We start from the raw sequence: 13,245 nt of genomic DNA on the forward strand, positions 1-13,245 counted from the left end.
AGGTTTGTCACTAAATACCAACAGCCTAACCCTTTTAGGTCTTCTGCCTTAGAATGGATAATCTGTATAGATTCTAAGACAGTGATGGCAAACCTTTTAGAGATTTGTTCTGTGTCTGCCCCCCAAGACCTTGTGCCATGCCCTTTCTCCCCCACTGAATGCCGGGCACCTCCCTTACCCTACACAGGGGAGGGAGGAAGCGTTTCCATTGGACTGCTGGACAGAGGGGTAGGGGAGGGGAGTGACCCAAGCATTCTGCTCCCCTCTAGCAATGCTGCCTGTGAGCTGCCCACCTTACTCCCTGTACTCTCCCACTGGGCTACTGGGGAGAGGGGCAGTGGATGTGAAGAAATGTCCTCAGGCATGGTGGAGAGGGGAAGGAGAGCAGCTCCACCCCAGTCCCTCTTCCTTTCTTGTAATGAACTGGGGGGAGGGGCAGCCATGTGCCCACAGAGAGTGCTCTGTGTGTCATCTTTGGCACCTATGACATAGGTTAGCCATCACTGTTCTAAGACATAAGGTATGTATTAAAAAAAAGACATTAAGAATATGAGAAAGGGACTTCCGGGTAATCGTGGCTGCAATCTAGACAAGACACTCTTCCTCTCCCCGGCACCGAACGAAATAGACTACATCAAAGGAGCATAAAAATCACCTTTGGAGGAACAGAAGGACACCCCTGTACTCCCAGTACTCCACTGAGGCGAAGGTACATGGGGTTTGAACATTTCCACACTATAATAAGGAGGAAAAGCTTGCACAGAAAAGTGAACTGAGCCGCCCTTCCCCCATCCCACCTCCCCCACTAAATCAGAGTGAGCTACCTGAGCTCTCACCGGGACAGCAAGTGAGTGGGGAACATCTCTGTCTGGGGGGGGGGGGGCACTTCAGGGTCCTTGGGATCTGGGGACTGCCAGGAAAAAACGTCTCAGGGCGGTTTCACTGGAGAATCCAGCGCTTCAGCGGAGCTGTACCTGGGGCGGCTGCGCTGAACATCTCCGCGGAGCTAAATACCAGGGGTGGACCACGCGTTGATTATCTGGGCGGAGCTGAACACCTGGGCAGTGTGGCTGTGATCAGGGACCCAGCGCTCTAAGAAACCTCAGAGGCTGGGAAGAACTAGTCTGAAGTAACCTAAATTCACAGAAAAACCTCCCATATAACCCAGATCCCAGACCAAAAAGGAAAGGGGAATAAAACCACCAAAGGGATGGCTCACATGGCCCAAAATCAAGCCTCCAGGAAGAAAGGGAAAAAAGTGACTATTGAAAACTTTTATGGTGGAAGTACCCAAGGAAAAGAGGAGAATGAGGAGGAAATCCAAAAAAATTCAGAACATGCTTCCCAAAATGGAAACTATCAATAAGCTCTGGAAGATCTCAAACTGAAACTTATTCAAAAGATGGAAACCTGGAAAGAAAAATGGGAGAAAGAGATCAGCTGTCTGACAGATAAGAATGCTCAATTGGAAAAAGAACTCAAAGCATCCAATAGAAGGGCAGACAAGGCTGAAAAGCAAAACCAGTCCCTAATGACCAGAATTAAGCACCTCGAAGAAAGCGAGATAATAAAACAGCAAGAATCAATAAAGCAAACCCAAAAAATTAATGAATTAGAAGAAAACATAAAATATCTCACTAAGAAGGTCACAGATCTGGAAAACAGGGAGAAGAGAAAATCTCCAAATTATCGGTCTCCCAGAAAAAACAGAGATAAACAATAAACTCGATATTATTCTACAGGAGATTATAAAAGAAAATTGCCCTCACGTTCTGGAGCAAGGGGGCAAAATAGAAATAGAAAGGATTCATAGAACACCTTCTATACTAAATCCCCAAAAGACAACCCCTAGGAATGTAACTGCCAAATTCAAGAGCTTCCAAGTAATGGAGAAAATCCTACAAGAAGCCAAGAAGAAGAGCTTCAGATATAAGGGGGCTCCCATAAGGATCACACATGACTTAGTGGCTAACACACTAAGAGACCGCAAAGCATGGAACACGATATTTAGAAAGGCAAGAGAGCTGGGTCTCCAACCAAGAATCAACTACCCAGCAAAACTGACTATATACTTCCAGGGGAAAGTATGGGCATTCAACAAAATAGATGATTTCCAAGCATATGCTAAGAAAAGACCAGAGCTCTGTGGAAAGTTCAATATCCAAGCACAGAAAGCAAGAGAAACATGAAAAGGTAAATATGAAAGAAAGGGAAAAGGAGATAAATTTTATCTTTTTCGTTTAGTCAAACTTTCTTCTATAAGGACTACATTTACATCAAATTATATATATTAATATGTGGGGAAAATGTTTTGTGTAACTCTCATAAATTTTATCATCATAAGAATAGTTAGAAGAAACATGCATAGGGAAATATTGGGGCATTAAGAAGATTTGGGGAAAGTGGGGGCAAAGAAAGGAAAAGGGAGGGGGGAACCGTCGATAATACTAAGAAATAGGGGGGGAATCAATAGAATAATCTTTTGCATATAAAGATACACATGGGAAGGGGAGGGGAAGAACCCTCATATGAGAAGGAGAGGAAGAGAGCGTGAAGTGGAATTACTTAAACCTTACTCTCAGTGAAATCAAATCTGAGAGGGAAGAACATCTAAATCCAGTGGGATACTGAATTCTATCTTATCCATTAGGGCAAGAAAGAAAGGAAAATTAAGAAGGGGGTAGGGGGAGGGAGTACAAAAAGGGAGGGAAGGAGAGGGGGGAGGGGAAGGGAGCATAAAAAGGGAGGAAAGGAGAGGGGGGAGGGGAAGGGAGCATAAAAAGGGAGGGGCTAGAAAAGGAAGCATCTCAAGGGAGGGGACTAGGGGGACTGACCTAAAGTCAATCACTGGTTCAAAAGGAGAAAGCTAAAGAAGAAAGGTCAGAACTAGGGGAAGATATCAAAATGCCAGCGAATCCACAAATGACAATCATAACTTTGAATGTGAATGGGATGAACTCACCCATAAAACGTAGACAAATACCAGATTGGATTAGAACCCAAAACCCTACCATATGTTGTCTTCAAGAAACACATATGAGATGGGTTGACACTCACAAGGTCAGAATTAAAGGTTGGAGTAAGACCTTTTGGGCCTCAACTGATAGAAAGAAGGCAGGAGAGGTAAACATAATATCTGATGAAGCCAAAGCACAAATAGACCTGATCAAAAGGGATAGGGAAGGTAAATATATTCTGCTAAAAGGAAGTATAGACAATGAGGAAATATCACTAATCAACATGTATGCACCAAATGGTATAGCATCCAAAATTTTAATAGAGAAACTAGGAGAATTGAAGGAGGAAATACACAGTAAAACCATATTAGTGGGAGACTTGAACTAACCACTATCAAATTTAGATAAATCAAACCAAAAAATAAACAAGAAAGAGGTAAAAGAGGTGAATGAAATCTTAGAAACATTAGAGTTAATAGACATATGGAGAAAAATAAATAGGGACAAAAAAGAATACACCTTCTTTTCAGCACCACATGGCACATTCACAAAAATAGATCATACACTAGGTCATAGAAACATGGCACTCAAATGCAGAAAAGCAGAAATAATAACTGCAGCCTTTTCAGATCACAAGGCAATTAAAATATTGATCGGCAAGGGTACATGGAGACCCAAATCAAAAATTAATTGGAAATTAAATAACATGATACTCCAAAATCAGATAGTTAGAGAAGAAATCATAGAAATAATTAACAATTTCGTTGAAGAAAATGACAACGGTGAAACATCCTTTCAAACCTTATGGGATGCAGCCAAGGCAGTACTTAGAGGAAAATTCATATCCCTGAGTGCATATATTAACAAATTAGGGAGGACAGAGACCAAGGAATTGGAAATGCAAATCAAAAAACTTGAGAATGAACAAATTAAAAAATCCCAGAAGAAAACCATACTAGAGATCCTAAAAATTAAGGGAGAAATTAATAAAATAGAAAGTGACAGAACTATTAAGCTAATAAACAAGACTAGAAGCTGGTTCTTTGAAAAAACAGACAAAATAGACAAAGTACTGGTTAATCTAATTTAAAAAAGGAAAGAAGAAAGGCAAATTAACAGCATCAAGGATGAAAAGGGGGATCTCACCTCCAATGAAGAGGAAATTAAGGCAATCATTAAAAACTACTTTGCCCAACTATATGGCAATAAATATACCAACCTAGGTGATATGGATGAATATTTACAAAAATATAAATTGCCTAAACTAACAGAAGAAGAAATAGTTTTCTTAAATAATCCCATATCAGAAAAAGAAATCCAACAGGCCATCAAAGAACTTCCTAAGAAAAAATCCCCAGGGCCTGATGGATTCACCTGTGAATTCTATCAAACATTCAGAGAACAGTTAATCCCAATACTATACAAACTATTTGACATAATAAGCAAAGAGGGAGTTCTACCAAACTCTTTTTATGACACAAGCATGGTACTGATTCCAAAACCAGGCAGGCCAAAAACAGAGAAAGAAAATTATAGACCAATCTCCCTAATGAATATAGATGCAAAAATCTTAAATAGGATACTAGCAAAAAGACTCCAGCAAGTGATTAGAAGGGTCATCCACCATGATCAAGTAGGATTTATACCAGGGATGCAGGGCTGGTTCAACATTAGGAAAACTATCCACATAATTGACCACATCAACAAGCAAACCAACAAGAACCACATGATTATCTCAATAGATGCAGAAAAAGCCTTTGATAAAATACAACACCCATTCCTACTAAAAACACTAGAAAGCATAGGAATAGAAGGGTCATTCCTAAAAATAATAAACAGTATATATCTAAAACCATCAGCTAATATCATCTGCAATGGGGATAAACTAAATCCATTCCCATTAAGATCAGGAGTGAAACAAGGATGCCCATTATCACCTCTATTATTTGACATTGTATTAGAAACACTAGCAGTAGCAATTAGAGAAGAAAAAGAAATTGAAGGCATTAAAATAGGCAAGGAGGAGACCAAATTATCGCTCTTTGCAGATGACATGATGGTCTACTTAAAGAATCCTAGAGATTCAACCAAAAAGCTAATCGAAATAATCAACAACTTTAGCAAAGTTGCAGGATACAAAATAAACCCACATAAGTCATCAGCATTTCTATATAATTCCAACACAGCTCAGCAGCAAGAACTAGAAAGAGAAATCCCATTCAAAATTACCCTAGACAAAATAAAATACTTAGGAATCTATCTCCCGAGACAAACACAGGATCTATATGAACACAACTACAAAACACTTTCCACACAACAAAAACTAGACTTGAACAATTGGAAGAACATTAACTGCTCATGGGTAGGACGAGGCAATATAATAAAAATGACCATCCTACCCAAACTCATCTATCTATTTAGTGCCATACCCATGGAACTTCCAAAAATTTTTTTTTACTGATTTAGAAAAAACCATAACAAAGTTCATTTGGAAGAACAAAAGATTAAGGATATCCAGGGAAATAATGAAAAAAAAATACAAAGGAAGGGGGTCTTGCAGTCCCAGATCTCAGACTATATTACAAAGCAGCGGTCATCAAAACAATTTGGTACTGGCTAAGAGACAGAAAGGAGGATCAGTGGAATAGACTGGGGGCAAGCAACCTCAGCAAGACAGTATATGACAAACCCAAAGATCCCAGCTTTTGGGACAAAAATCCACTATTTCATAAAAACTGCTGGGAAAATTGGAGGACAGTGTGGGAAAGATTAGGCTTAGATCAACACCCCACACCCTACACCAAGATAAATTCAAAATGGGTGAATGACTTGAACATAAAGAAGGAAACTATAAGAAAATTAGGAGAACACAGAATAGCATACATGTCAGACCTTTGGGAAGGGAAAGACTTCAAAACCAAGCAAGACTTAGAAAGAGTTACAAAATGCAAAATAAATAATCTGGATTACATCAAATTAAAAAGTTTTTGTACAAACAAAACCAATGTAACCAAAATCAGAAGGGTAGCAACAAATTGGGAAACAATCTTCATAAAAACATCTGACAAAGGTTTAATTACTCAAATTTATAAAGAACTAAATCAATTGTACAAAAAAATCAAGCCATTCTCCAATTGACAAATGGGCAAGGGACATGAACAGGCAGTTCTCAGCCAAAGAAATCAAAACTATTAATAAGCACATGAAAAAGTGCTCTACATCTCTTATAATCAGAGAGATGCAAATCAAATCAACTCTGAGGTATCACCTCACACCTAGCAGATTGGCTAACATGACAGCTATGGAAAGTAATGAATGCTGGAGGGGATGTGGCAAAGTGGGGACATTAATTCATTGCTGGTGGAGTTGTGAATTGATCCAACCATTCTGGAGGTTAATTTGGAACTATGCCCAAAGGGCGATAAAAGACTGTCTGCCCTTTGATCCAGCCATAGCACTGCTGGGCTTGTACCCCAAAGAGATAATGGACAAAAAGACTTGTACAAAAATATTCATAGCTGTGCTCTTTGTGGTGGCCAAAAATTGGAAAATGAGGGGATGCCCTTCAATTGGGGAATGGCTGAACAAATTGTGGTATATGTTGGTGATGGAATACTATTGTGCTCAAAGGAATAATAAAGTGGAGGAATTCCATGGAGACTGGAACAACCTCCAGGAAGTGATGCAGAGCGAAAGGAGCAGAACCAGGAAAACATTATACACAGAGACTGATACATTGTGGTACAATCGAAGGTGATGGACTTCTCCATTAGTATCAATGCAATTTCCCTGAACAATCTGCAGGGATCTAAAAAGAATACTACCCACAAGCAGAGGATAAACTGTGGGAGTAAAAACACCAATGAAAAGCAACTTCTTGACTACAGGGTTGGAGGAGATAAGACTGAGGAGAGACTCTAAATGAACACTATAATGCAAATTCCAACAATAGGGAAATGGGTTCGAGTCAAGAACACATGAGATAACCAGTGGAATCATGCGTTGGCTATGGGGGGGGGGGGGGTTGGGGTGCGGGGGGGAGGGGAGGAAAAGAAAATGATCTTTGTTTCCAGTGAATAATGTATGAAAACGACCAAATAAAATAATGTTTAAAAAAAAAAAGAATATGAGAAAGAGTTCGTGAAGCAGCTATATGTACCTCAGCAGTAAAACCCCAAGAACACTAGAAAGGTGATAGTCCAATGTTCTTGGTGTTTTACTGCTGAGGTATTGCAACTGCTTTACCTCTTTCACAAAATTCTGACTTTGACGAGATCTGAGAAGTCATAAACAATGGAGAAAACTCCTGGCTTTGTGCCTTGTGGGTCATATTACTCAGAATCAAGTCCCATATTTTTCATCAGAAAATTTGTATAAATTTGTAAAATTTAAAAAATATTACCTCAACTGCTTGTGCTATGCTATCCTAATGTTATTAGACTTATGATATTTAGTTATCCCAGTGCTGGTGAAAAAATGTCATGTAAGGAATATGGAACTAATTTCCTTTACTCTGAATCCTTTCTATGAAGCGGGGAAGAAAAGTGTGATAGAATCACAGAATGCTAGAATTAGAAAGGGACATTTGAGATCGTTAGCTCTAAGGGCAGCTAAGAGCCTCAGTGGAAAGAATATCAGGACTGGAGATGGGAGATCCTAACTTCAAATCTGGACTCAGACACTTCAAAGCTGGGTGGCCCTGGGCAAGTTACTTAACTTCAATTGACTACCCATTACTGCTCTTCTGCCTCAAAGTAGATACTCAGTATCAATTCTAAGACTGAAGATATGAGTTTTTTAAAAAAAGAAATCATTAGGTTTACATCTTCCTACGTTTTTACAGATGAAGAAACTGAGGTATAGACTGGGGAAGTGATATGCTCAAGATCACACAGTCAGTAGTTGGCAGAGTTAACTCAAACTCAAATTTTCTGAATCTAAGTCCCTGAATCTAACAGTGAAGCTAAAGACACATGAAGGAAGTTTCAGGCAAAAGGGTTTATTAATCTTCAGGGGAAGAAAGTAAATGGACAAAGTATTGTAAAAACTATTAATTTTTACAGAATGTAGTTGGGAATGGGAGAATTTTCTATTATTAGAATGCTACACATATACAGATACTCTGGCTCTCTTGACCTACCCCTAAAACCTTTCTTAAGGGAGCAGAGAAATAAAAGGCATTTAAATCAACTCAAATACTCACATTTTCTGGTATACTAGGAAGTTCTCTTGTGTCAGGCACAGTGAAGTAAGAGTGCTAGGAGAAAAACAAAAACCCAGAAGTTAACTCATTTTTGTAAACATAGATAACAAATAATGTTAACAATAATAGTTATTTATATAGCACTTAAAAGAACCCATGTATTATCTATCTGATCATTTGTAATAAATCTAGGGAGGTAGGTGGCACAAGTAAAATCAGCCTCATTTTACAGATGAGGAAAAGTAAATTTAGAAAGGGTAAGAAGAAACAGTAAAGGAGAGTCACAACTCAAACTTTGGTTCCATGATTCCAAATTCAGTGTTCTTTTCACTAGATAAGGTATTTACCTTGAGCCAAATATGTTGAGTCACTGCTAACATGACTTTGAAAAATTAAATATTATGGAGCTAGGTAGCTTGGAGAATGAGAATCAGATATAAGAAGTCCTGTGTTCAAATCATATCTCAAGTCACTTCCTAGTTGTATGCAATTTATGATCTAAAAGACAATGTTCGCAACTAGTAAATTGAAAAATTTTCAAAATATGAAGAAAAACTTTATTAATTCTTACTTTAAGTATTATTTCCAGGATCTTTAATTTTATTGGTACAAGGAGCTCTTTCATAAACAAATATTGTTAACAACTTAATATTTTAACCATTAGTTGATAGCTATGGATCCTGGGCAAGTGACTTAACCCTAATTGCCTTCCCCTTACTATGCTTCTGTCTTGGAACCAATACTTAGTATTGATTCTAAGGCAGAAGGGTTTTTAAAAAATATATTTAACCAAATGTTTCATGAATTAAGCTGTGAAATAAAGGACCTAAAAAATTAATCACAATCATCATAACAGATTAAATTTCTTCAATTACTTTTTCAATTGTATATTTCCTTTCTTCCTTGTCTTCTTCAAGGTTCTGCTTTGGGCTCTATTTTAATTTCTCTCTTTCTCTTCCCTCTCCTTTTTTTCTTTTCTCATTTCAGCACTCTTTTGGTATCCTAATCAGCTGTAGTAGATTTAATTCTCACTTCTAGGTAAAAGATTTATTTTAGTTATCCAGGTTTCTAACTTCAGAGTCATCTTCAATTCCTTACTATCAATCATCCCATTTATGTAAACAGTTGTTGTCCAGTTGATTCTAACCCCACAACAACTCTTGTATCTGTTTTATTCTCTATATCAAATAGCCACCAACCTAGTTGAAGCCTTATCACTTCTCACACGTATTACTGAAAAAGTATAATTGATTTTCCTGTCTCCAGTCTCTTTCTAATCTATTTCATTCCTTTTTAATCCATTCTCTTCCAAGACAAAATATTATTTACAAAGCATAGTTTTGACCATTTATTTCACTTCCTTGCTAATAAAAAATCCAATAGTTCACTAATATCTTGAGGGTCAAAAAGAAAGCATTGTTTGCTGCTGAGCACATTGCCTGCCACATGTATAATACAATAGCTAATATAATTACGGACTAGCATATACTGTTAAATGAATACTAGCTGACTTGACTCTAGCCTTGTTAAACATTCTCCCCCTTCATCTACTCTATCATCCAACTAAACTCATCTTTCTTTTCCTTACACATGGCATTTGATTCCCGTTCTGTGAATTTACACAGGTTACCCTCCATGCCTGAAATGTTTTCCGTCCTTATTTCCAACTCAAAAAATTACCAGTTTTCTTCAAAGCTCAGCTCAAATTCCACCTTCTACATGGGGCTTTCCCTGAGTTCATCTAATGCTACTTCCTCCCCATGAAAATAAGCTTATCTTTATTTTGTACAATAAATTATAATAAAATTACTAGAATTCCACAATTGAAAAGAATATCACTAGTCAAAACTAGCATTTGCTAGTTAAGTATCATGAGTCAAGTCTTAGAATCTCTCAAGTAGAATCTCTCAAGGTATGGGATCAGAGGAGGCTAGGGGGAAAAGTATAATAAAGATTGAGTATAGTATTAGAAGCATATTTTAACTCAAAGGCAGCTCAGATTATCTCAGATTAAAGAAAGTTATCCAATCCATTGTTTGTAAAGTAGAATATTTCATATACTTTCTCTCTAATTAATGAATGTAAGGGCATGATAAAGTTTTAAATGTGTCAGATAATCTAGCCAATGCAATCTCTTTATGATGCAAGTACATTTTAGATTGGGTCAAGAATAAAAACAGTTGACTGAATAAACAAAAAAACCCAACTTTGCCTCTAGGGTCTTAAAAAACTGGAAGGATTTTTTGCAGTGGGATGGCAAGTTGAGTACTAGAGGAGCCCAAAATAAGGCAATGAGTTGGAGCCATGGTCCATGGAAGGAAACTGACCATGGGAGGAACAGAAAACTTATCTGTCTTCTCTATCATTTGACCATATCATTATCATCAAAGGGAAAAGATTAGTAAAAGAGCTTGTATCTTACTAAAATCTGAGATTAGCAAGCCAAAGAAAACAATTCAACCAGGAACTAAGTAACACATCAAATATAATTAAATATAGAAAGATAATTCAAAGAAGGAGGTACCTTCAAGTGGTGTGACCCTTAGCATCATAGAAGAATGCCTGCTATAGATTCAACAAAGAATTTCCAGGTCATAAAATACAAAGAGGTATGTTACCTTTTTGCCACACACTTTTGGAGGGAATTTTTTAATTAAAATTGTTCTTACAATATCTTAACAAAGCTTCTGTTTTGAGCTAGTTGTGTTTACCGGATAATCAAAGGTATATGTACAGGAAGAGGTTCATGAGTTATAATTTCAGAAGAATAGACCTACATAATACCTAGAATCTAAATGATCAATCTATGACTCCCTTCCTTTATGAAGATACAACCAGTGAATGTAAGATGAGAGAGGCAGTACATTAAACTAAATTTTAGAATAATTCTCTGAAGGAGATATTAAATATATCAAGAAAGTGAGTCATTATTGAGGGAATTCTGTCTACCAAATTCTATCTATAATTCATATATAACTTGGTAGATAAGAAAGGGCAGCTTGCTTGAGACTCATATAGGTAACCCATAATGGCACAGCCAGTGTTTAAGATACAAGAATAGAACCTAGATTTTCTTGAATTGAAATCCAAAATTCATTTACTCCACTATAAAATAGAAGTTCTCTGAGTTAGACAGAATGAATATTATCATCCGTATTTTAAAGAGGCTCAGAAAGAAGCAGTGATTTGACCACAAAAGCATACATTAACCCAGTGTTCAAAGTCAGCATTTAAACTTTAGTCTCAAGGTGGAGCCAAAGTTCCGGAATATGCATGGAATTCACTGTTTATCCCAGGAGAAGATTGGTAAAATGTGTAAAAGACAAAGAAAAATGGGACCATTGAGTTATGATGATGAGAGAGAAGATCAAAACACAAACTCAGAAGAGGACAACAATGACAAACAACTATATGTGAAGCCTCAATGGAAAATGTGAAATGGTGTCAGGCTGAAAAAGAACTCTTGGAGGAGCTCAAAAAAGGATAAAAAAATCAAGAGATGTAGAAGAAAAATTGGAAAAAGAAATGAGAGTGATGCAAGAGAACCACGAAAAAAGAGTCAACAGCTAAGTAAAGGAAGCACACACAAAAATAGTAAAAGATACACAAGAAATCAGTGGAAAAAAAAAAAAACAGGTCCCTAAAAGTAGAATTGACCAAATGGAAAAGGAGACACAAAAACTGAGGGAAGAAAAGAACTTCATAAAAAGTAGAATTGGCCAAATGAAAAAGGAGGTTCAAAAACTTCAAAGAAGAGAATAACTCCCTAAAAATGAAGATAGCTGTGGATGCTAATAATAGAAACCAGAAACTAATGACTCTATAAGATATCAGGAAACAATCAAACATAATCCAAAAAAGGGGAGAAAAACAAAGAAAATGTGAAACATTTTGTTTTCATTAGAAAAAAAGATGATCTGCAAAATAGATCAATGAAAGATAATCTATGAATTACTAGACTACTGTATTTTATGAACCTAATCTACACCTTTGGTCTATCATTGTATTTCCTACTCAGTGACAGACTGATTTGATGATTACTGCTTTAGAGTTCCATTTGAGATCTGGTACCTCAAGCCCACCTTCCTTTACATTTTCCCTCATTAATTCCTTTGATATTCTTGACCTTTTGTTCTCCCAGATGAATTTCAATATTTTTCCCTGATATACTAAATATTTGTGAAAATAGGATTAAGAGAGGCAGAGTCAACATAGGAGCTTAGACATAACAACAGTCCATACCTCTGAAAACCCTTCCAAACCCATCAAATACACAATGCTTCCAGGGAACAGAAAACCCAATCTAATAACAGGACAGATCTGGGGAATCCCCCTGCTAGACTCAACTTAAAAGGTGCTTGCAAAAAACCTGAACTCTTAAACACTCAGGTTCAAGGGAAAGGAAGATGGAATGTCCCAGGACCCATCTTCCACCTATAGTGCTGAGGCTCCAGCAATGGCTGGAGTCTCTGGGCAGGCAAGGAAACTAGTCTGGAGAAAATGCCTTGCTGGTGCCAGGATCAAGGCATTGAACACAGGTGACAGGAAGGCAGCTAAGAGGAGAATCACAGATAGGGCAGCTTAATCTGAGACAAGACACTCCATCTTACACCGCCCCCCACACCCCTTCTTGAGGTTTTGGCCTCAAGGCACATCCAGCTTTGCAGATCAACTCCTCCCTAGATTAATTTTATCAATAGGGCAGATAAGAAGCACTCAGAGGGCAGGGAAGCTCAAGCCCCAACACCCCTCCCCCACAGATTTCTCTGAGAGCCTTTCTGACTAAGTTCCAAGAGTGAAGGCTGCAACCACTCCAGCCTACAACATCAATAACAGGGTGGGAAGCTCAGATCCTTTTAGGGTGGTATAAGGGTAAATTTAGGGGTTGAGACAATATAAATTTAATTGGTCGCCAGAGATTAATTCAAATCTCAAATAAAATATTCAAGTCAGTTTGGAAATTTTATGGTGATTTAATTAATATAGAGGGAAGGAATTAAGAAGAAGAGAGAGGGAAAAGGGCATAAGATTTCTCAGGGCTGGCCTATGCCAGGGGGAGTTCAAACATCTCTGCCAAGAGGCCTC

At 37.7% G+C, this 13,245-nt stretch overlaps 1 protein-coding gene across 6 annotated transcripts in view; it reads right to left on the reverse strand.

The window, feature by feature from the left end:
* Window positions 1–13,245, reverse strand: part of DENND1A (DENN domain containing 1A) — a 728,196-nt gene that overhangs the window by 340,427 nt on the left and 374,524 nt on the right. For all 6 annotated transcript variants that reach the window (XM_007474630.3, XM_007474629.3, XM_007474632.3 and 3 more), the window contains one exon: window positions 8,161–8,214. In XM_007474630.3, coding sequence (XP_007474692.2) covers window positions 8,161–8,214 — 54 coding nt within the window. The remainder of the gene's footprint in view (window positions 1–8,160; window positions 8,215–13,245) is intronic.

This window comes from Monodelphis domestica, chromosome 1, assembly GCF_027887165.1.
Source record: "Monodelphis domestica isolate mMonDom1 chromosome 1, mMonDom1.pri, whole genome shotgun sequence".
Lineage (NCBI taxonomy): Eukaryota > Metazoa > Chordata > Mammalia > Didelphimorphia > Didelphidae > Monodelphis > Monodelphis domestica.